Source organism: Hemitrygon akajei, chromosome 9 (assembly GCF_048418815.1).
Source record: "Hemitrygon akajei chromosome 9, sHemAka1.3, whole genome shotgun sequence".
Taxonomy (NCBI): domain Eukaryota; kingdom Metazoa; phylum Chordata; class Chondrichthyes; order Myliobatiformes; family Dasyatidae; genus Hemitrygon; species Hemitrygon akajei.
This window is the reverse complement of record NC_133132.1, coordinates 71476352-71502423: the sequence shown is the minus strand read 5'-3', so window position 1 is coordinate 71502423 and position 26072 is coordinate 71476352. Positions and strand designations below refer to the sequence as shown.

General features: G+C 41.7%; 1 protein-coding gene across 1 annotated transcript in view; it reads right to left on the bottom strand.

Annotated features, from left to right (window-relative positions):
- The window catches only part of LOC140733237 (mitogen-activated protein kinase kinase kinase 5-like), a 175785-nt gene extending 162531 nt beyond the window's left edge, over positions 1–13254 (bottom strand). Inside the window, exon 1 of the mRNA XM_073056295.1 lies at positions 12609–13254. Coding sequence (XP_072912396.1) covers positions 12609–12948 — 340 coding nt within the window. The 5' untranslated portion in view covers positions 12949–13254. The remainder of the gene's footprint in view (positions 1–12608) is intronic.
- Positions 13255–26072: the final 12818 nt, after the last annotated feature.

The following is a 26072-nucleotide window of genomic DNA, read 5'->3' as shown; positions in this document are numbered from 1 at the left end:
AGCCTTTCAATTCAAGCCAATCAAATCACTTATTTTGTTAAGAGTGGCATGCGTAAAATATTAATGACAGTGAACACCAGTCAGATGAACAGCTAGGATTGTAAATACTGCCGTACAGCTCGGAGAGTGTAACTTTAAACCTCACTTACAAATATTAAAAATACATGTAATTTTAACTGTCTGACCATAAGGAATAACATGGTTTGATTAATAAACAGATTTACTGGTATAGATGACAACCTTGCAATTGAAGCCAAGAATCTTGCCTCCAGTTGCAAAATGCAGAGACGTTTCCTACATAAAGCCCACACACTAAAAATTATTGACATTTGTCAATGTCAAATCAATGAATTTTCAATCTCAATGTTTCTAGCATTTTCTATTTTTATTGCATAATGATAGGCTGTTGCTTTGATATCACATTCTGCTCTGCATTAACTTACTCAAATGAATGTAGTTACTTGTTTTCTATTCTTGTAAAAGTCAACAAGAGTGTAATTAGTTAACTTTCTAAATTGATAGTGGGGGTTGCAGGCATTCCGTATAATCTCTGATGTACTGTATATGTCATAACTAAGGAGTTATTGAAACCTGCACTCTCCTTCCCAGTAGAAGGGCAGATAGACAAGGCTAGAGCTGTGGCTTTTAGGTCCGGGGATACCAGTCGCTACATGGAATCCAGGCGTGAACTCCGAAAAGCCATTAAGGGCACCAGGGGGCAATATCGAGCCAAGTTGGAAGCCCAGGCTAACCAGAGGGATGCCAGTAGACTATGGCAGGGTCTAAATGAGATCACTGGGTGCAAAGAAAAGGCTGGGAATATCAATAACTGTAGCACTTCTCTTCCTGACGAACTTAACGTTTTCTACGCAAGATTCAAACAGATGGGGGCGTCCCACCCCCTCCGGATGGTCCCACCCAGACCTGGTGGCATCGAGATTCATTGTCACTGAGGAAGACGTTAGAAGAGCCTTCTTGAAGATAAATCCAAGGAAGGTGACAGGCCCAGATGGCGTCCCAGGACGGGCTCTTCGGGCCTGTGCAAGCGAGCAAGCTGGAGTGTTTGCTGACATCTTCAACTGCTCCCTGCATCAGTCTAAGATCCCCTCATGTTTTAAGGCGGCAACGATAATCCTGGTGCCAAAGAAAAGCAAGGTGACATGCCTGAATGACTATCGACCTGTGGCTCTGACATCAATTGCTATGAAGTGCTTCGAGTGATTGGTTATGGCACACATCAACCATAGCCTACCGGTCAACCTCAACGCTTTGCAATTCACCTACCGGAGCAACAGGTCAACGGCAGATGCCATCTCTCTGGCACTGCATTCCTCCTTAGAACACCTGGTGAATAAAGATGCATATGTAAGGTTCCTTTTCATTGACTACAGCTCTTCCTGTAATACCATCATTCCAAATAAACTGATTTCTAAGCTCCAGAACCTGGGTCTTAGCACTCAGATCTGCAGATGGATCTTCAACTTCCTCACAGACAGGACCCAGGCTGTAAAGATAGGGGACAAGCTCTCCTCTACAATCACTCTGAGCACCGGTGCCCCACAAGGCTGTGTACTCAGCCCCCTGCTGTACTCACTGTACACCCATGATTGTGTAGCCAAGTTTCCATCGAACTCAATATGTAAGTTTGCTGATGACACCACAATTGTAGGCCATATCTTGGGTAATGATGAGGCTGAGTACAGAGAGGAAATTAACAACCTGGTGGCATGGTGCGAAGACAATAACTTATCCCTCAATATCAGCAAGACAAAGGAATTGGTTGTTGACTTCAGAAGGAGTAGTGGACCGCACGGCCCCATCTACATCGGTGGTGTGCAGGTGGAACAGGTCAAAAGCTTTAAGTTCCTCGGGGTGAATATCACAAATGACCTTACTTGGTCTAACCAAGCAGAGTCCACTGCCAAGAAGGCCCACCAGCGCCTTTAATTCCTGAGAAAGCTGAAGGAATTTGGCCTGTCCCCTAAAACCCTCACTAATTTTTATAGATGCACCGTAGAAAGCATTCTTCTAGGGTGCATCACAACCTGGTATGGAAGTTGTCCTGTCCAAGACCGGAAGAAGCTGCAGAAGATTGTGAACATAGCCCAGCACATCACACAAACCAATCTTCCATCCTTGGACTCACTTTACGCCACACGCTGTCGGAGCAGTGCTGCCAGGATAATCAAGGACACGACCCACCCAGCCAACACACTTTTTGTCCCTCTTCCCTCCGGGAGAAGGTTCAGGAGCATGAAGATTCGTACGGCCAGATTTGGGAACAGCTTCTTTCCAAATGTGATAAGACTGCTGAACAGATCCTGACCTGGATCTGGGCCGTACCTTCCAAATATCCGGACCTGACTTGCACTACCTTACTTTCCCTTTTCTATTTTCTAATTATAATTTATAATATAAATTTTTATAATATTTACTTCGATTTGTACTTCAGGGAGCGCGAAGCACAGAATCAAATATCGCTGTGATGATTGTACGCTCTAGTATCAATAGTTTGGTGACAATAAAGTAAAGTAAGTAAGTAAGTTATAGACTCAGGTTCAAATGTGACTGCTGGCTTACCAAAACTACTTTTCCACTAAAGCACTAAAAACTGTCAAACAAATGCCTAGAATCATAAAAGACTTAGAAACAGAAAACTAAAATTGGTTACCTCATAACACCAAACATTTACTTCAACAACACGAAATTTCAAAACCATTAGAAGCAAGATTGTGGCTTAACAGCACTATTACAAAATGACACATATACCTCAGCAATTAAGTACACCTTTTTAAAAAACACAACTTAAAATTCAACAATACCAATGGCACATGTACAGCCCACTCCATTCTTCAAAATGACCATCCAGCTTCAGCTATAACAAATCATGAACAGTTTATCAGGCAGTTTACATAAAACTGTACACAAGCCGAAACAGCTCCTGACAGGCAGGTAGCAACATGTCCAGAATGTGCTATCAGAATGAGTCACCTTCAGCTGTTAAAACAGCCTCTAATTTTCTCCTAAAACAGGAGAGCCTTTCAAGGCACCTCTTTCTGCCCTTTTAGGGAAGAGGAAAGCAAACCTAACCTTGTGTTGCCGATCACCACATCAGTGGGAGATAATACAAGGTCTAATGGAAATTGCGCTCTCTCTTCCTCCACCCTTCTTTCATTTCATCCACCTCAGAAAGCTGTTTCACATACCAAGTTAAAAGTCTAAGTACCCGGTAAATCCCAACCTGGTTAACCCTTCCCTTTTGGGATGTCATAGTCTCATCTGGCTCAGAAAAAGGTACAGGAAATGTCTGCAGGTTATTTAGTTATTACAATAATGCCATTGGGAAGACCTTTTCTTTGGTGTAAAGGTTGAACCCTGTTATTTCTGTGTTTGCTATTACAGTAGCTTCTGGAGCAGCTATGTTGACTTTAAAATTCTTGCATTTTCTTTCAAATCCTCTCTTGAACTTAGTCCTCCCAAACTTACACGATGCTCTCAATTGAATGTAACTACAAAGTATGTCCAGACAATTTTAATTGAAGGAGTAAATCCAGTCCAAATACTTTGGATGCTTGAGAATATTTTAATGGATCAATGCACTCAATGGCCACTTTATTAGGTACACCTGCTCGTTAATGCAAACAGCTAATCAGCCAATCATGTGGCAGCAACTCAATGCATAAAAGCGTACAAACATAGTCGAGAGATTCAATTGTTGTTCAGACCAAACATCAGAATGCGGGAAAAATGTGATCTAAGTAACACTGACCATGGAAGATTGCTGGTGCCAGACAGGGTGGTTTGAGTATCTCAGAAGCTGCTGATCGCCTGGGATTTTCATGCACAACAATCTCTAGAGTTTACAGAGAATGGTGCAATAAACAAGAAACATCCAGTGAGCGGCCGTTCTGTGGGCAAAAATGCCTTGTTAATGAGAGAGCTCAGAGGAGAATGGTCAGACTGGTTCAAGCTGACAGGAAAGCAACAGTAACACAAATAGCCACACGTTACAACAGTGGCTTGCAGAAGCGCATCTCTGAAGGCACAACACATCGAACCTTGAAGTGGATGGGCTGAAGCAGAACACAAACATAATCACCGGCCACTTTACTAGGCACCTAATAAAATGGCCGTTGTGTAACTACAAAATTACACACATTATAATGTAAACATATTATATAAACCTTTTCCTGGAAGGATAAAGTCAGTTCACAGAAGCTGATGCATGCATTGCAGTTTTATGCAAGTTTAAAATGTACTATCATCAACTGAAAGGAGCAAAATCCCATCCTAATACTATATGAATGCCAAGTTTGTGCAGGCAAGTTGCTGGAATTCATTCTAAGGAACATTATAAATGTTCAAAGACATAGGCTAATCTGAGGCAGTCAGCATGAATTTGCTGAAGTAAGACGCTGTCTGATGAACTTCACTAGATATGTTGATGATGGTAAGGAGGAGGGAGGGTTGTGCTTGATGTCATCTTCTAACAACCTCCTACATGGCAGGCAGGAATATGTAGTCGGATTGAGGGATGGGTGGCAAATCTGATCCAAAACTCTTTCTGTTACGGGGGCAAAACATAATGATAGGTGATCGTGACTTTGCCGCTACCATTGGGAACCCACTAGACACAATACTTCACTTCTTGCTTTTTGTAATGTAAATGATTTTGACAGAAATGAAGGAGACATGATAAGATTTCGAAGTAATACAAATATTTGACATTGAAAGCTTTAGGTTGCAGGAATTCAGCTACAGATGAGCAAATATGACGTTGTGGCCATCTCTGAAATTTGGCTAAAGGATGGCTGCCATTGGGAGCTGAACATCCACGAATATATGGTGTATCAGAAAGACAGGCTTGTAGGCAGAGGGAGTGGTGCGGCCCTGTGTATAAGAAATAATATTAAATCATTAGAAAGAGATGACATAGGATTGGAAGGTGTAGAGTCTCTATGGGTTGAATTAAGAAATAACAAGGGTAAAAGGACCCTAATGGCAGTTGTATAATAGCCTCCAAACAGCAGCAGGATGTGAATTACAAATTACAGCAGGAGATAGAAAAGGCATGTCAGAAGGGCAATGCCATGATAATCGTCGGGGATTTTAACATGAAAGTGGATTGGGAAAACCAGGCCAGTACTGGACCTCAAGAGAGAGAACTTGTAGAATGTCGAAGGGATGGCTTTTTAGAACAACTTATTGTTGAGCCCACTAGGGGATCGGCTGTACTGGATTGGGTGTTGTGCAACGATCTGGAGGTGATACGAGGAGCTTAAGGTGAAGGAAACCTTAAGGAACAGTGATCACAATATGATTGAGTTCACTTTGAAATTTGAGAAGGAGAAACTAAATTCCAATGTGTTGGTATTTCAGTGGAATAAAGGATAATACAATGGCATGAGAGGGGAACTGGCCAAAGTTGACTGGAAAGGGACATTTGCAGGAAGGACAGCAGAGCTAGAGTTGGAGTTTGGCTGGAGTTTCTGCGAAAAATGAGGGAAGTGCAAGACAGATATATTCCAAATAAGAAAAAATTTTCGAAGGGAAGAAGGACACTACCGTGGCTGACAAGTGAAGTCAGAGCCAAAGTAAAAGCAAAAGAGAGGGCATACAAGGAAGCCAGAGCTAGTGGGAAGATAGAGGACTAGGGAGCTTTTAAAAACTTGCAGAAGGAAACTAAGAAAGTCATTCAGAAGAAGATGATTTATGAGAGGAGGCTGGTGACTAATATCAAAGAAGATACTAAAAGCGTTTTTAAGGGTAAAAAGAGAGTCAAGGGTAGATATACGACCAATACAAAATGACGCTGGAGATATTGTAATGAGAGAAGCAAAAATGGCAGAGAAATTAAACGCGTATATTGCATCAGTCTTCACAGTAGAAGACGTCTGCAGTACACTGGACATTCAGAGTGTCAGGGAAGTGGAGATTACGACTGAGAAGATGCTCAGGAACCTTAATGGTCTGAGGGTGGATAAATCTCCTGGACCTGATGGATAGCACCCTAGCATTCTGAAGGAAGTAGCTGGAGAGATTACAGAGGCATTAACAATGATCTTTCAAGAATCAATAGATTCTGGCATTGTACTGGATGACTGGAAAATTGCAGATGTTACTCCACTATTTAAGAAGGGTGGGAGGCAGCAGAAAGGAAACTATAGACCTGTTAGCCTGACATCAGTGGTTGGGAAGCTGTTGGAATCGATTGTCAGGGATGAGATTACGGAACACCTGGAGGCACATGACAAGATAGGCCAAAGCCAGTATGGTTTCCTGAAACGAAAATCCTGCCTGACAAACCTACTGTAATTCTTTGAGGAAATTACAAGCAGGGTAGACAAAGAAGATGCAGAAGACGTGGTGTACTTGGATTTTCAGAAGGCCTTTGAAAAGGTGCCACACATGAGGCTGTTTAGCAAGACAAGAGCCCATGGAATTACACGGAAATTACAGGTGTCCCCTGTTTTTTGAACATTCACTTTACGTCAACTCGCTGTTATGAAAGTCCTACATTAGTTACCTGTTTTCGCTAACAGAAGGTGTTTTCACTGTTACAAAAAAAGGCAGCGTGCGTGCCGAACAGCCTAGCTCCTCCCCGGAACTGTATTCTAGCCGGCATTGCTTAAACACGTGCCTGTGAGCATCTGTGCTTTATGTCGATTTATTTTGTTCATTAAGGTATCGGAAAAGTCTAAAAGAGCGTGTAAGGGTATTACATTTAGTGTAAAACTAGACATAATAAAGTGTTTCGATCATGGTGAATGAAGTAAGGATATAGTGAATTTGGCTAAGGGTTTGTGGAAGTTGACGAAGATGATGTTGAAGAGGTTTTGGCATCCCATGACCAAGAACTGAGAGATGAAGAGCTGATGAAGAGGAAAGGATAACAATTGAAGCCGAACACAGTAGCGAACGGCCTGAAAGTGAAGACGTCCAGGAACTGAACGTGAAGCAATTGTGTGAGATTTTCGCTGCGATTGACAACACTGCAATGATTGCAGAAAAGTATGACTTTAATTTTGAAAGGGTACGTAGGTTTTCAGGATGGTTTGAGTGCTTACAAAGAACTGTATGATAGAAAAATGCACGAGGTTAAGCAGTCAAACATACTGTCGTATTTCAAGCCTTCCACATCAGCCACAGCAGACGATGAAACTCAACCTTCGACATTGAGGCAGGCAGACATGGAAGAAGGTGACCTGCCTACCCTGATGGAAACAGACGACAATGAGATGACACCCCAGTGTCCCACCACCCCAACCTCCAACGACTCAGCCTAACACACCACATTCAGTGTCCTCACTGTCTTCCCCATTCCGGTAAGTGAAATTACACTGGGCGTACATTATTTCTACTTTATATAGGCTGTGTATTTTTATGTGTTATTCGGTAGCTTCATAGCTTAAAGGTTACTGGAAAAAGTGTTTCTGCCGGGAGCGCTTGCCCCGTGTGTTTCTGTCAGGAGCGCTTGCCCCGTGTGTTTCTGCCCGGAGCGCTCGCCCCGTGTGTTTCTGCCCGGAGCGCTCGCCCCGTGTGTTTCTGCCCGGAGCGCTCGCCCCGTGTGTTTCTGCCAGGAGCGCTCGCCCCGTGTGTTTCTGCCGGGAGCGCTTGCCCCGTGTGTTTCTGCCCGGAGCGCTTGCCCCGTGTGTTTCTGCCGGGAGCACTTGCCCCGTGTGTTTCTGCTGCGAGTGCTGCTGAGAGCGTTTGCGTGAGATTTTCGCTGCGGTGGACAGTGCTGCAATGATTGTAGAAAAGTATTCCTACATTATATAGGCTGTGTATTTATCAGATTATTCCTGTTGTTACTGTTATTTTAGGTTTTATGTGTTATTTGGCATGATTTGGTAGGTTATTTTTTGGGTCCGTGAACGCTCACAAATTTTTCCCATATAAATAAATGGTAATTGCTTCTTCACTTTACGACATTCCGGCTTACAAACCACTTCATAGGAATGGTTTATGTTTCCTTCAAATAGCGGGAGAAACCTGTACTAGCATGGGTGGAGCACTGGCTGGTCGGCAGAAAACAGAGAGTGGGAATAAAGGGATCCTATTCTGGCTGGCTCTGTTACCAGTGGAGTTCCACAGGGGTTGGTTTTGGGACTGTTGCTTTTTATGATGTATGTCAATGATTTGGACTATGGTATTAATGGATTTGTGGCTAAATTTACTGGTGATACAAAGATAGGTGGAAGAGCAGGTAGTGCTGAGGAAACAGAGAGCCTGCAGAGAGACTTAAGATAGTTTAGGGGACTGGGCAAAGAAGTGGGAAACGAAATGTCGGCTTTCATTTCTAGAGGTATTGAATATAAGAGCAGGGATGTGATGTTGAGGCTCTATAAGGCACTCGTGAGACCACACTTGGAGTATTGTTTGCAGCTTTGGGCTCCTTATTTTAAAAAGGATATACTGACATTGGAGAGGGTTCAGAGAAGATTCACGAGAATGATTCCAGGAATGAAAGGGTTACTGTATGAGGAATGTCTGGCAGCTCTTGGGCTGTATTCCCTGGCATTCAACAGAATGAGGGGGAATCTCATAGAAACATTCTGAATATTAAAAAGCCTGAACAGATTAGATGTGGCAAAGTTATTTCCCATTGTAGGGGATTCTAGGACAAGACGGCATGACTTCAGGATTGAAGGACATCCTTTTAGAACAGAGATGCAAAGAAATTACTTTAGTCAGAGGGCGGTAAATCTGTGGAATTTGGTGCCACGAGTGGCTGTGGAGGCCAAGTCATTGAGTCTATTTAAGGCAGAGATAATTAGGTTCTTGATTAGCCAGGGCATCAAAGGGTATGGGGTGAAAGCAAGGGTGAAGGAATGGTTGTAATGAATTGGATCAGCACATGATTGAATGATGGAGCAGACTTGATGGGCTGAACGGCCTACTTATGCTCCTCTATCTTATGGTAATCATAAATACTCTGGCCAGTTAGGCAAATAAATGGCAAGTGGAATTTAATCCAGAGAAATGTGAGATGATGCATCTGAGGAGGAAATATACAGTAAATGAGAGGATATCATGGTATGAAAGAGGGATTTTGGAGCAGGGTCCACAGATCTTAAAGATAGCAGGATACATCCATAAGGTGGTTAAAGGGAAGATGGGATGCTTTTCTTTATTAGCCAAGGTATATAACACAGATCAGAGTTGCTATGCTAGAAATATCTACAATATTAGTTACGCTACTGCTTGAGTACTGGATAGAGTTCTGGTCAACATATTACATGAAATAAGTGACTACATTGGAGAGTGTGCAGAGGAAATTTGCGAAGTGGCACAGTCGTGTAGTGGCACCAGCGACCCAGGTTCAATTCCTGCTGCTGTATGTAAGGAATTTGTACACTCTCTCCTTGACCATTAGTGTGTCCTCCCACATTCCAAAGTAGTACAGGTTAGCAGGTTAATTGGTTACATGGGTGTAACTGGGCCAGAAGGGCCCTGATACCGTGCTGTATCGGCAAATAAAAACAAAGTTGCAGTTATGAGGTGAGATTGGATAGTTAGGATTGTTTAGTTTGGAAAGCTGATACTCAGAAGAGATTTAATTGACAGGTATAAAGTTATGACCTTATATCTATTGGCCCTAGTCAAGGTGTTTAGGAAGAACCTGATTTCCTCAGCAAAGGAGTCAAAATCAGAAGCCTCTTACCATTGGCAGAAGTATTAGTGGGGAATGGAGGAAACATTTTTTCATCTAAGGGCAAAATTTTCATTACATCTCAAAAGTGCTTAACGTTTTCTTCAAGAGCTGTGGGTATTTGTAACTACCCTACCAGTTTTGTAAGTCCACTCTTATACAAGATAAGGAATCCCTACCATTCGATTCCCAGACCACATTTCAGGAAATCTGAACATTTGGTTGTCCTGCTCCTTCCTGCATTCGGGCTGAGGCTCCAGAGATAAGGACAACAAAGAGGTGGTCATGGGAGGCAGAGGAGCAGCTGTGGGATTGCTTTGGGTCAGTGGACAGGGCTGTGTTCAAGGTCTCATCCACGGATACGAATGAGCACGTTATGGTCATCACAGACTTCATGAAATCAGTTGTAGATGAACGTGTCCCCACAAAATCATTCAGCCTTCCCAAACCAGAAACCCTGAACAAACTATGAGATCCGCAATCTGCTCAGGGCCATTCAAGTCTGGCAACCAAGGAAGCTACAAGAGGTCCAGGAGTGACCTCACAGGCGAAGAGGCAATTCCAGACAAAACTTGAATCAATGAAAGATGCTCGACAGTTGTGGCAGGGATTGAATACCATCAGCACTTAGAAAGTAAAATCAAGTGATTCACTTCCAGATGAACTCAATGCGTTCTATGATCACTTTGACCAGCAAAACAAGGCGGAATAATTACTAACTCCCACTGCCCCCAATGACCCTGTGATTTCAGTCTCTGAGGCCAACATGAGAGCATCCTTCAGGAGGGTGAACTGACGGAAATCATCTGGCCCAGATGATGTACTTGACCGAGTACTAAAGACCTGTCCTGATCACCTCGTTGGAGTGTTCCTGTGCATCCGTAGTGTTTTGAGAGGTTGGTGATGAAGCAAATCAACTCCTACCTGAGAAGCAACTTGGATCTGCTCCAGTTTTCCTACCAGCACCACAGGTCCACAGCAGATACCATTTCCCTGGCTCTGTGTAGGGGTGAGTATATTTACATGGCTGCATCACAGCCTGGGATGGAAATACCAATACCCTTGAATGGAAAACCCTTCAAAAAGTAATGGATATGCCCCAGTTCATCACAGGAAATCCCTCCCCAGCACTGAGCACATCTATGCAGAGCATTGTCAAAGGAAAGCTGCATCCCTTATCTGGGACCTCCACCACCCACATCATGCTCTCTTCTTGCTACCACCATCAGAAAGAAAGTACAGGAGCCTCAGGACTCACACCATCGGGTTCAGAAACAGTTATTACCCTTCAACCATCAGGCTCTTGAACCAAAGGGGGTAACTTCACTCAACTCCATCTGCCTCATCACCAACATATTCCCACAACATATGGACTTACTTTCAAGATCTTTTCACCTCATGTTCTCGATATTTGTTGCTAATTTATTATTAATTCTCTTTGCATTTGCAGTTTATTGAATTTTGCCCACTGGTTGAATGCCCAGGTGAAGCGATCTTTCATTTATTCCATTACAGTTATTGGATTTATTGAGTACACCCACAAGAAATGTATGTCAGGGTTGTATATGCAGACATATATATACTCCGAGAAGAAGTTTACTTTGAACTTTGAAGACAAAATTAAGCTTTCTTTTCCAATGGGCATGGATTCGATGGGCCAAATTGCTGCATTTCTGTCATTCATTTTCTACAATTCCATGATGCACCTGTTTCATCTCCAACCCGTCTCGTTTTAATCACCAATTTCGCCACCACCGTCACTGCTTGTTACTTGCGTGGATATCTGAGTGTTTGTTAATCTGACTTGAAGTCAAATCGATGTACACTAATACACAAGACAAGGCAGCTTAATCATGCCTTATTAAGTGCTCAGCCGCTCACATACCTTTGTCACTCAGACTGATACAGCAGTATCTCACAGACTTGTTCTGTGAGGCTGCAGCTGCAAGGATCTTAGACTAAACATACACACAGAGCAAACTTGTCTTACATCTGGATCAAAGCCACACAAAAAAAAATCTAGCTGCAACGCGCCAGAACTAATTACTTCTGACAAATATTAAGTCAGTTTCATCAATCTCCGGAACAAATACTGGAACTCGTGTTGCCGAGTTCACTGTAATTATCGTCATTATTTAATTGTAGCTCCATTAATTTACTAGAAGGTGGGACTTCATTGGCCAGCTCTTTTACGATTGTCATTGACACATAGGGCCGATGTGTGCTAACTTACCTCTGATTCCCTGCCTCAATTCCAACCTGTCTCGTTTTCGTCTCTAATTTTATTACCGCCCTCACTGCTGCTGTAGTTCGCTAAAAATGAGTGTATAGCAACAGGCTCTGTCCACCTGGGCAAGCGGGAACGGGCCTAAGCGTTAGACAAGTTGAAGCACAAGAGTTTCGACATATCAATACCACTGGAATAATACGTGCAACACGGAGATACTTAAACGTAGCTTTGACTACATCACAGCACTTTCGCCTTAAACTGGGATTTCGAAACGCACATGAGAGTTTAATAACACAATCCCAGCTCGCTCTCCAGCGCCGCCGTGCTGAGGGGGTGTTCCTAAAGAAACGGGTCTTTAAACGGCCTCTCGGCTCGAACAAACTGCGTCCAACGGGAAAACATAACTAGATCAACACGCACAAAATGCTGGAGGAACTCAGCAGGTCAGGCAGCATCTATGGAAAGGAATGTATAGTCGACCTTTCGGGCCGGGACCCTTCTTCAGAAACTATAATTGGTCTTCTTCCGATATTTTAAGAGCATCGAAATGTGTTATTGAAGTGCAAAAATATTTTTAATTTTAGTTCCCTGCTTATTGGAGAAATAACAGTCTGATTAAAGCAAGAAAGTCTGTACAGCTGGTTCCTACCCTCCCTGTTGTGTGGCGAAGGACGCACGCCGCAGCAACTTCATGTGGGGGCACCTCTCTGCTCCCATTCGCCTTACCTGCGTTATAAAAGTAGTCCAGGACGGCTGTCTCTCCAAAGTCCAGTTTCTCGAAGGATACGGTCTGCAGGTCGGCGCTGACACTCTCGCACGCTTCCGTCAGACACTGCAGCGCCAAGCTCTCGGCCAGCTGCTGCTGAGCCGCCTCGTTCTCCACGTACACCACGGTGGTCGGCCGGTTCTTCAGGCGAGCTGTCGGCACCAGGGCGGGTGCGGTGGCGGGCACCGTGTGGTCCTGCCAGTAGGTGCCGGCTGGCACGCTGCTGGCCGGCGAGAGCATTGTCCCAGCGTCTCCCTCGGCAGGCGCCAGGGCTTCTGCCGTCTCCCGGTTGGGGTTCATGGTGCGAGCGGAGCCGCTGACTTCAGCAACGCTGCGGCTCTCCCGGTCCAGCTTACTATGGCCCACATGAGAGACTTCAAAGGAACGTTCCTCGGCATCCCCTGCTCTTTCCGGGAATGCAGCTCATGTTGCACTAATTCACAAACGAAAAGCCAACGCACCAACTTGAAACTAGCTGCAAAGCGCAGGACTCCAATCAGCGACGTGAACTGCAGCACCTCGCCGGTTTCAGACGGTGTGCATCCCACAGACGAGCACCGGAGAGTCAGTTGTAAGTCAAGTTTCAGGGGCAGTCCAATTACCAAAATAGGAGAAGATCCAACTAATGGCCGATTGCAGTACAGCAGGGGGCGTGGGAAAGGGACCGCGTAGCAGGAACTTTACAAACAAGCCACCGTCAGCAGGGCTGTGGTGGAATTTTCAAACTTTCACGCCATTCCTCATGCTTGTTCTTCTTTGCAGTTTGTTTCACCCTTGCAGAATTATAAGTATGAGATAATCTTTCGGTTACATTGCACGCTACGTTCATGGAAATCGACAAAAATGCCCGTAACTCAACGAGTAATGCCAATATTTCAGTTTACACAAGCTCCCACCCTTTCCGAGTTTCGGCTCCCTACTTGAAGAGCCCACCGGCAAGACCCTCGTTGTTTGATTTCAAATGATGACGAATTTCGCTCCGCCTACAAATGGTCTTCCGCACTCTCCCCTTCTTCCGCTATCTCCCGATGTCCCGGTGAAAATCCGATTCTTGAGGTGATGACCTGAAAAAAAGTAACAATTTCTTCTGTGTACGTGTGAACGGTAGGTGTTCAGGTCAATGGAGAACTGCTGCTCTTTCCCAAGCCTCAAATCTAAGAACCGCAGTGGGAATTTTAGGATCTTTTAAAGCTGCTGCGATCAGATAATTTAAGTATCTTGGAATTTAGCACCTTGGCCAGAACAGCTTAGTTATTTGGAGAGGCGAGGATCCAATAACTTACACAACATAATCTGCACACAAGAAAAAATATGTTCTTGATGGATGATTGCTTTTAAGTGAATCATATCATGGCATCAAAACTGGATGATTTTTTAAAAACTGCGGATGCTGAAAATTAAAAAAAACAAAATGTTGGAAAAAAATCTCTGCCACTGGCGTCCCAAGCCCGACTGCAAAAAGAGGAGCGTTGGGCACAGAACATAGAAATCTACAGCACACCACAGGCCCTTCGGCCCATAATGTTGTGCCAACCATGTAACCTACTCTAGAAACTGCCTAGAGTTTCCCTACTGCATAGCCCTCTATTTTTCTAAACTCCGTGTACCTATTTAAGGGTCTCTTAAAAGACCCTAACAAACCCCTCCCATAGAAAACCAGAGCAACAGCAACAAGAAGCTCCAAAGACCTCATCCCTGGGACAGGAAGGACTTTCACCTGGAAGACAGAAGATGGAGTATTCCTGGGCAGAGTGTTAAAGACAGGCCCAGGACAGAGGACTCTGCTGAGCTGCAGTTGGCAGTCTATGCCCCAGGAGGAATGATAGGCTTCAGAAGAAGATGTTGGAAAAACCCAGGAAGTCAATCAGCATCTGTGGAAAGTGAAAACAGTTAACGTTACAGGCTGAAGGCCCTTCCTCAGAATGTTCTGATGGAAGGTCTTCAACCTAAAACATTAACTTTCCTCAGAAGCTGCCTGACCTGTAAAATTTCTGTAACAAAACTACTGAGGACAGACACATTTTTTTATCTCATTGTTTCTCAATTCGAACAGATTTCCATTCTGGAACACCGCACTTATTACAAATTGCCACTATCACAATGATACAATGCTATTGCCTTTCTAATCTTTCTCATTCTTTGCTCCTTGATCTTTTTTTTTCAAAACACACTGCTCATCCAATTGCACTGATCTGTTGCTTCCAAACACACACAGGTGGAAGTATGGATTACTCAGCGCAAAGGAAATGTTAGATATTTAAGATGCACTGTTTGGATCACCAATTATTTATTATGTTGCTAGGATACATAGAACTTGTAGACATTCATTATATTACATCACCAAACTTGTATTTGTGGAGAACCCACGGCAGGACAAGCTTTACTTGGTGTGTTGAAAAGAGTAGCTTATAGGCCAGACTTTTCTTTATATATACCTCACCACTGTTTTCATTATGAAATGCAGGGGAAATAAAAGTACTGTTTGTACTTGGGTTTGAAAAAATTATTTCAATGGAAGGAAATAGATTTTTGCATTTAATTCCAACATGAACAAATACATGAAATATCTCATAGGTCCTCCAAGAGTGGAATAAAAAACAGTAATTATTCAGCATTGTAGCCACACAGCATACTTGCCAATTGTTTTCAGAGTATTAATTTTGATTGTCTACATATAATAATCAGATTATTAATCTAATTTTAATAATAATAAAAGATTTTAAAATACAAATTTTAATAAAAGGTTAATAGTAGACAAATCTAAGGCCGAGTATATTGCCAACACATTCCAGGATATTAAACAAATTAATCATGAGTAGATGAGTAACTTCAAAGTTCAAAATAAATTTAGTATCAGAGTATGTATATGTCATCATATACAACACTGAGATTCATTTTCTTGCGGGCATATTCAATGAATCCAATAACCATAGCAGGATCAGTGAAAGACTGCATGAACTGGGTGTACAACCAGTGAGCAAAGGGCAGCAACCTGAGCAAGTACAAAAAGAATGAAACAATAACAATACGTAAGCAATAAAAATCGAGAACACGAGATGACGAGTCCTTGAAAGTGAGTCACAGTGATTTCAATCACCGAAAACTTTTCAATAATCCCACGTACTTTCAATATCTCATAAAGTGAATTTAAAAATTGTTCTCGTCAGATCATATTTATTTTGAAGCAGCAACCTGGAAAATGTATTTGTCTGCATGTCTTATTGTATCAGTGAGCCCAGTCAGTCTTTATCATATCAGTGGGCTCAGTCAGTTTTGCACATTGCATTATTTCTCATGGAATGCAATAAACACTAAAACAAAATACAGTGGATACTGGAAATCTGAAATAAAAACAATAAAATTGCTGTATATACTTAGGAAGTCAGGCATCAAGCGAGAGAAACTGATGTAATATTTCAGAACAATGACTTCCCTTCAGAAAATATACACCATCTAAAATGAGTTGCTGCACTGAACTACTGCTCCAAAAAGCCACCTCACAGGCATTTTACAAACTCCTCTTGGAATCCAGTATCCAAGTCCTGCGTCTTTGCTTCTCAGAACATCATTGGCATTAATTCGGAGTGGATTGACTACCACATGACATACACTCAGTGGCCACTTTATTAGGTACCTCTTATGCCTAATAAAATGGCCACTGAGTGTATGTTTGTGGTCTTCTGCTGCTGTAGCTGATCCACTTCAGTGCTGGATGTGTTGTGAATTCAAAGATGCTCCCCTGTGCACCACTGTTGTAACGTGTGGTTAATTGAGTTACTGTCACCTTCCTGTCAGCTTGAACCAGTCTGGTCTCGCTCATCAACAAAGCGTTTTCACCACAGAACTGCTGCTTAAAAAACATTTAGGTTTTTTGCACCATTCTCTGTAAATTCTCGAGAATGTTGTGTGTGAAAATCCCAGGAGATGAGCAGTTTCTGAGATACTCAATCCACCCCAACTTGCACCAACAATCATTCCACAGTCAAAGTTACTTAGATCACATTTGATCTCCACTCTGATGTTTGGTCTGACAACAACTGAACATCTTGACCATGTCTGCATACTTTTGTGCATTGAGATGCACAAAAAACGACTGGCTGATTACATATTTGCATTAACGAGCAGATGTACAGTTGTACCTAATATAGAGGCCACTGAGTATAGTTTATGATAGTGTGTGTAATGAGATGAACTATTATTGAAGAATCCACCCTTTCCCCTCATGCCATTCAACCTTCCAACCCTTATTCATTGGCACCCTCAAGGCATCTTCTGTCTTTATTCAATAAGCTTAACCTGTTGACTACACTCAGACTATACAGTCTTCATTTGTAACTCAGTGTTGTTTGTCACTCAATATCAGTAACATATTCATTTTCCATCAGGGACTGATGAGCAATCATAAGCAAACTCCATGCAGGTACTCGCCTCTCACATTTAGGGTCATGGAGGCAATTCTGCTCTGCAAGAGCTAAGTATACCTAAGAGTTGAAGGCATATCATTTTAATTTGTAATGCTGATCACTGCCCATGTGCATACTCATTGGATTCTTAGTATTTGCTTCAATTATCAAACTAGACTACAGACAATAAAGGAAATCCTGTTCAGGGTGTAGTTTACACATTGATCAACAATACAAGCACAAGTATTTAACAAGCAACTTGTTAATCATCAATTATAAATCAAAATGTGTTTTTATATATATGGTCTGTAAACTTAAAGCTTGTTTTAAAAAATCTGTTTACAGTATGATGTTAAAAGTTGAGTTAACAAACTTAAGTTTCAAAATTCAAAGTCCAAAGTAAATTTATTATGAATGTACATATATGGCACCATATACCTCCCTGAGATTCATTTTCTTACAGGCATTTGCAGTAAATCCATAATAGAATCAATGAAAGACCATGCCAACTTCGGCGTTAAACCAGTGTAGAAAAGACAAGTTGTGCAAATACAAAAAGAAAGAAAAAAAAGAAATAATAATGATAATAATAATAATAAATAAGTAAGGTGTAAGTTTTAAGAACATGAGATGAAGAGTAATTGAAAGTGAGTCCAGAGGTTGTTGGAACAACTCAATGATGGGGCAAGTGATGCTGAGTGAGGTTATCCCCTCTGGTTCAAGAGTCTGATGGTTGAGGGGTAATAACTGTTCCTGAACCTTGTGGTGTGAGTCTTGAGGCTCCTGTACCTTCTTCCTGATGGCAGGAGCCAGAAGTGAGCATGGCTAGGGTGGTGGGGGTCCCTGGTGATCAATGCTGCTTTCCTGCGACAATGATGTATGTAGATGTACTCAATGGTAGGGTGAGCTTTACCTGTGATGGACTGGGCTGCACTCAGTACTATTTTATTGTATTATTAGTGATGCTAGAGACAGGAGCTTTTTGGTCAAAATATCATTTCTAATTCTGACATTTTTAAATGTAGAAATTTAAGGCAGTGAGATAATAGTCAACCAAAAGACAGTAAACTCTCATTGTCGAAGTACTTTTCTGCAGAACATGATCCCGCTTTGCAGCTATGGTTTAGCAATAGCCTGAGAATCAAATGTATTATCACTGACATGTGTCATGAAATATTCTTGCTCTGTGGCAGCAGTACAGTGCAATACATACAGAAATATTAAAAGTTACTCTAAGAGAAGCAATTCTGTATAATCTACAGTCAAAATTAATCAGAATATTGAAACAGAAATTCCACTCTTTATCCAACTTGCCAGATGAGGAAAGAATGCTGTATTTATTGACAATCATGAAAATTTAGTAGACTGCTCCATCACCTCTTTGAATATTATGTGGTGTAAAGAATTGTGTAATAAACTCCTGTGCCTGTTCTCTTGTTGCTTTTCATTACCTGTTGTAATTGTGTCACACATTTAGCTAATGGACGTTGCCAGGGCTAATTCACAGCTTGAGCGTGAGATTGTTAATGTTTGCAGATCCCTCAGGTTTTCTTGGCTGCTCATACCGATTTTCCTAAAATGCCAAATCTATACAGGTTGCATGATCTCTGAACTTGCCATGAAGGTACAGTACCAATGCCTGTGAATAATCATGGAGAGGAGATACTTTGTTGTTCAACTTGAGTGCTTTACCAACACAAGCTACATTATAAATAACTAGTACTGCAATCAAAGTTGTATCCAGAGTGGCCCTTCAAGTGGAAAGTGTGTTGCCCAGAGTGTAAGCTGGATGTTTTGGGTTGCCAGCATGACCCACAGCATTAGCGTGTTTTCATTGATTCTTCAGTGTTCAGCCTGAAAGCTGTGCTGCCACACAATGCCAGGCAATGTTCACCTTTCAATACCAATCAGCTACGCAGCACACATTTAAAAAAACTACTGACATTTGGAAGTCTTGTTGAAACGCATCCAGTGCAGCACTACAACTGCAACGTCTGTGCAGCTCAGATACACCAAGTACTGATATTTCTTTCATGAATGGGACAGACGTGCTAAATGATTTCATTACATTAAAATGAATTGGCCACTCGGTAAGCAGGTGTTTCAAGAGTAGAAAAGTGCAGCACACAAGCCACTTGTAGACCCAACAAAGATACTTTTGCCTCCTCTTCAAAAAAAACTGGGGCTTATGAAAAATTCAGTGAGAGTGATGAACAAGGAAGGTGAAGGGTTTGGATATTTCAGACAGATATTTCCCAGAATAACCAATGCCAAGATTAAGGAAGACGTTTTTGTTGGTCCACAAATCAAACAGGTCATCAATGACAGAACTTCCAGTGGGACCAGAGAAAATTTTTTGGATGGCATTCAAGGATGTTTGTGAAAATTTTCTTGGCAACTGCAGAGCACCAAACTATATGCAGCTGGTTGACAACATGCTTCAAGCATACAAAATCATGATGTGCAACAGGTCACTAAAGATTCATTTTCTGCATTCCTGTTCATGGTTCACTGCCATTTCGGATGCAGCATTTCAACCCGAGAGCTTCACCATCCACAAAGGCAGGATATCGGAGTCTTTTAAAGGTAGAGAAGGTGCAGTACGTTTTATGATTAACTCACATACATAAGGTTTTAGGCCAGAGACCATAAGACCATAAGACATAGGAGCAGAATTAGGCCATCTGGCCCATTGAGTCTGCTCCTCCATTCAATCATGGCTGATCCTCTTTTCTCTTCCTCCTCAAACGCAGCTCCCGGCCTTCTCCCCATAACTTTTGATGCCATATCCAATCAAGAACCGATCAATCTCTGCCTTAAATATACCCAACGACCTGGCCTCCATAGCTGCATGTGGCAACAAATTCCACAATTTCACCACCCTTTGACTAAAGAAATTTCTCAGCATCTCTGTTTTGGAAGGGTGTTCCTCTATCCTGAGGCTGTACCCTCTTGTCCTAGATTATCCCACCATGAGAACCATCCTTTCCACATCTACTCTGTCTAGGCCTTTCAACATTTGAAAAGTTTCAATGAGATCCCCTCCCCCCCCATCCTTCTGAATTCAAACATTCCTCATATGATAACCCTTTCATTCCTGGAATTATCCTTCTGAACCTCCTCTGGACCCTCTCCAATACCAGCACATCTTTTCTAAGATGAGAGGCCCAAAACTGTTCACAATACTCAAAGTGAGGCCTCACCAGTGCCTTAAAAAGCCTGAACATCACATCCTTGCTCTTGTATTCTAGATTTCTTGAAATTAATGCTAACATGACATTTGCCTTCCTCACCACCGACTCTTCCTGCAAGTTACCTTTAGGGTGTTCTGCACAAGGACTCCCAAGTTCCTTTGAAACTCAGATTCCTGGATTTTCTCCCCATTTAGAAAATAGTCTGCACAATTATTTCTATTACCAGAGCGCATGACCGTGCATTTTCCAACATTGTATTTCATTTGCCACTTCCTTGCCCATTCTCCTAATCTGTCTAATTCCTTCTGCATCCTACCTCTTTCCTCAACACTACATGTCCCTCCACCAATCTTCGTATCATCTACAAACTTGGCAACAAAGCCACCTATTCCATTATCTAAATCATTTATATACAGCATAAATAGAAGTAGTCCCAACACCAATCCCTGTGGAACACCACTAGTCACTGACAGCCAACCAGAAATGTATCCTTTTATTTCCACTCACTGCCTCCTACAATCAGCCAATACTCTAACCATGTTAGTAGCTTTCCTATAATACCATGGGCTCTTAACTTGGTAAGCAGCCTCATGTGTGGCACCTTGTCAAAGGCTTTCTGAAAGTCCAAATATACAACATTCACTGCATCCTCTTTATCTATCCTACTTGTAATCGCCTCAAGGAATTCCAACAGGTTCGTCAAGCAGGATTTTTCCTGAAGGAAACCATGCTGACTTTGTCCTATCTTGTCCTGTGTCACCAAGTATTCCATCACCTCATCCTTAAAAATTGACTTGAACATCTTCCCAGCCACTGAGGTCAGGCTAACTGGTCTATAATTTCCTTTCTGCTGCCTTCTTCCTTTCTTAAAGAGTGGAGTGACATTTGCAATTTTCCGGTCCTCAGGCACAATGCCAGAGTCCATTGATTTTTTGAAAGATAATTTCTAATGCCACCACAATCTCTAATGCTACCTCTTTCAGAACCCCAGGGTGCAGTTCATCTGATCTGGGTGACTTATGTACCTTTAGGTCTTTCAGCTTTTTGAGCAGCTTCTCCCTTGTAATAGTAACGGCACTCCAACATCAGGCACACTGCTAGTGTCTTCCACAGTGAAGACTGATGTTTTGTCTCAGTCCTGCTCACCTATCTGGAACATCTTGTGATCTATTTTATCTGTAGAGGCAGTCTTCTGCCATCATCCTAGTACTGGTGTACATTCCACCCTTGGCCAACGTTTGGTAGGCACTGGAGGAGCTGAGCACCATGATCTGCTGTCACCAAACAACGCACCCTGATGCATCCCTATCAATGCAGAGTTCAACCAGGACAACGTGAAGAAGTCTCTGAACAACTACTATCAACATATCACCCATGGAACCAGAGGAGCCGATGTACTTGACCACTGTTATACCACCATCAATGTCAAGAAAGGTGGATGAGCACTTACAGGACTGCTTTGAGTTGGTGGACTGTACAATATTCAGGGATTCATCTTCAAGTCTGAACGAATACGCCACAGTTTTTACCAACTTCATCAAGACCTGTGTGGATGAGTGTGTGTCTTTGAGAACATAACGGACATACCCAAACTAAAAGCCATAGGTGAACCAGGAGGTTTGGATTCTGCTGAGGGCTAGATCAGTGACATTCTCGACTAGTGATCAAGAACTATACAAACGATCCAGGTATGAACTACTGAAGGCTATTTTAAGAACAAAAGAACAATTCCAATTGAAGTTTGAGATGGAATTGGATGCACGTCAGCTCTGGCAGCATTCATGGGCCATTACTTGCAAATTTCTACAGATGTACCATGGAGAGCATTCTAACTGGTTACATCACCGTCTGGTATGGAGAGGCCGCTGCACAGGATCAGAAAAAAATAGAAATAAGTCGTAAACTCAGCCAGCTCCATCATGGGTACTAGCCTCCCTTGGCCATGATGGCAAAAGGCGATGCCTCAACAAGGTGGCATCTGTCATTAAGAATCCCCATCACCCAGGACATGCCCTCTTTTCATTGCTACCATCAAGGAGGAGGTACAGGAGCCTGAAGAGACACGCTCAACATTTCAAGAATGGCTTCTTCCGTCAGCTTTCAGAATGGACTTTGAACCCATGCACACAACCCCACTACTTTTTCTCTTTTTGCAATAACTATTTAATTAATTCTATATATATATCTTATTGTAATTTATAGTCTATTATTATTATATATTGCAATCCAATCTACAGCTGGTGCAAAACAACACATTTCACAACACACGCCAGTGATATTAAATCTGATTCTGATCCTGCCACTAGTTTCTAGTAGAATAACAAATACTCAAAATGTAAATGGTGTTTGCAAGTGTGTTGTTGGCTACCTCTTTGCATTCTCCAACAATTCAATGTTCTTTTGCTTCCCTACATTTTCACTTGATCTCTTTGTTCAAAGTTTTATATTTGCCATGGTTCTTTGGTGTGATTTTCTGCCTCTTTCATTCAATCCAGAATTTCATCTGTTATCCATTTTTTTCTTCTTTTTACTCTTTTCGGCATCCCTTCATTAAACACATCCATCTCTGCCTTTTTAAACGTCAACCCATCTGGAGTGTTCTCCACTGACAGAGCTTCAAATACATTCTTCACTGCCTCACTGTATTTCATTTTATGTCCCGATCTTTCAAACAGCCAGGTCTAATTTGGTATTATCCTTAGACATCTTTAAGTGTCTAAGCTTTAGCTTGCATATCACTGGAACGTGGTCGTTCTCCTGGATATGCCTTGGAGTGTTACACAACTAAGGAATTAAACATGGAAGTTCAATTACTTAGGGAGCATGATAACAATTGACGGTAAGGCTGACACTGAAACTAGAAGAAGGATTGGGATTGCTAAATGCACGTTTGAGCTTTTGGGCAAGATACTAAAGAATAATTTAATTTTTATGGGTACAAAACTCGAGACTGTTGAGATGCATTTCACATATGGAAGGAAATGTTGGATAAAATCAAAACAAAACGAAGCTGCAGAAATGTGGTTTTTGAGAAGTATGATGAAAATATGGAAGGACATATAACAAATGACATATAACAAGTGTTGCGAAAAGCCAGAATAAGAAGAAAGCTGATATCATCTATCAGGAAACAGCAGCTGGAATTTCAGGGATACATACTGAGAAAGAGAAGCTTAAACATCTTGTAGTGATGGAAAAATTAATGGGAGAAAAAGTTGCAGTCATCAGCACATGATATTCATGAGTTACACCAAGGGATGGACAGGCAAAAGTTTTGAGAACTTCTCAGATTAAACAGAGATGGAAGACATGATCGCCCATGCCATATGACATGATGATGATGATTGTTGGCTAATGGTTTAATTCTTCATGCTGAGAGAAACCTGGCTATTACTATAAAGTTATTGATGAATATTCACAAAATACCAGAGGAACTCAGCAGGTCAGGCAGCACCTTTGGAAAGTAATAAAGAGTCAACGTTTCAGGCAGAGATCCTTCATTATTAGTTCTGAATTGAATCCAAGTCCTTTCCATTTCTGGTACGCATGGAAAATAGAAATGCCACTCTCATGTGATTATGCAATGACATGAGGCTAGAAAGCATTTTTAAACAAAGGAATTTCAACAGTGGTTGACTGTCTATCTCTGAACAAATGACGCCTGAAGCTAAGCTTGAATGGAAAAGCATTATAATCTTGACCGCATTTTTATTAGAGAAATCAAAACCCTCTAACTAAAGATGAAAGCAAACAAGAAAGGTTTGTGGTTGCTTTTTAACATAGGATGGTTGCAGCTATGAGGTTGAATTTAAAGCACTTAGCTCTCCTCACTCTAATATCTATCCCAACACACCATTGTGTCAATTTGCTGGACTAACAAAGCACTACTTAATTGTCTGTAATATTTGTAATATATTACAGCAGTGTACCCCTGCCTAATGGTGCACTATGTAGATGAAAATCGTCCATTCACTCTTACAGAAATTATGTGAGAAAAAAGTAGCTAAATAAAAACAAAATGGAAAAAAATAATGTATGTATTTTGTCAACTTTTGTCAAGAGATTACGTTATGGAAACTCGTGATACGGATGGTTTTCTAGAAGTACAAACCTGCATTTCATGGGGGTATACTGTATAACATACCTTTGGTATGGTTTGTATTTTACTTCTGCATTTATTAAAATAAAACACAAAGTTATGATATTCAAACTGGAAGTTCATTCCAATATTTATCAAGACCACAGCCCATCCTTCCTCTGATAGAACTTTTTGTCTTAGAATGCTACTTTTAACATTTTATACAAACAAATACCAAAATCCTGAACGAGTCAAACTGAAATAGCAATATTAAGAGTAATATATTTGGAATGATAGTGCTTAATATGCTTGGAATGTAGCTAAACCGGGGAATTTTTAATATTTACCAAGCTTAAACAATTCTTTTGAGAGCCACCTAGTGTCTAAAGACAAGAATAGTAAATATACTTACTGTTTATTAATGTAATGGTTGTTCTTAAAGTTTAAAATGTTAAAAGGCTTATGAAAGATTATTTTCTTCACTGGGATAATCAATTACATCAAATTATGATGCAACTGTGGACAATGAGAGATAGCTTAGAAAATGCCTACACTCAGTAAAGCACAATATTTTTTAGTATTTGATTTAGTGCTTAACAAAATCACCATACATGTTATTATTTTATTATTTCTTTTTTTCATTCTGCTTGTATGATTTGACATTCATAAGGCAGCACAGTCCTTTACAGCACCAGCAATCGGAAATCAATTCCCGCCGCTGTCTGTTTGTACGTTCTCCCTGTGACAGTATGGGTTTCCTTCTGATGCTCTGGTTTCCTCCCAGATTTTCAGCATCTGTGGATTTTCTTAGTTTTGAATTTACTACATGAATTCTGCTGTTCCCTCTGTACCAATACTCACTCAGACAACTTTTTCAATTTATAACACCATAATAGGAGATCTCTGTTGGCTGGATGACCGATCCTTTCTTCGCCCAGCCCTGGTGTGGGGGTTCTTCCTCGCGATGGTAGGTCTCTAGAGAGAATTAACACTAGCACAATTGAAGTGTCCACTTTTAGATTCATTCCTTATCAGTTCAAATATTGCCTTTCTGTGTCATTGGCTATATATCACTTGATTGACCTTTAACACCTTTTATTGGCTCTGATCTAGAAGTGACAACTGATCACTTATGGCTCTTTGTTCTCTTCAGTAACCAGCTCTAATCACTCCAGGCAGGCACAGACCCCAACATTCACCAACCTGCATGTTATATTTTATCAAAATCACCTCACAAATAACTTCTTATTTGGAAATAATCTCTAGTTCAGCAGATTACCTGAAACATCATTGTGTCTACTTTAAAACACGGAAAGCCAAGTGTGGTAAACTATGTGTATACCTGTCTGGACACGCCCCTCTGCTGACTGCTCCTGTGGCTCCTCCCACAGACCCCTGTATAAAGGCAATTGGAGGCACTGCTCCTCCCTCAGTCTCCAAGATGTCGTGGTCAGCTAATAAAAGCCTATCTTTTGCCTCCCGTCTCCAAGAGTTATTGATGGTGCATCACCAAGTGACTTTATTTCACAAAATGGAGGATGTAAAACAGTTCCACAAAATGGCTGCCTCCATCACCAAGCACATGGCAGGAACAAAGATTGGTCTGCTTCCACAATCCTTGACACAATTGAATTTGACGCCTTCTTCCATGGCTAACATAGTGATTTGTGGGCATGGTATGTTGGCACCAGGAGCAAGGCTACACTTGTAGGCTGTCCCCAACACATTCTTGGACTGTGTTGGTCATTG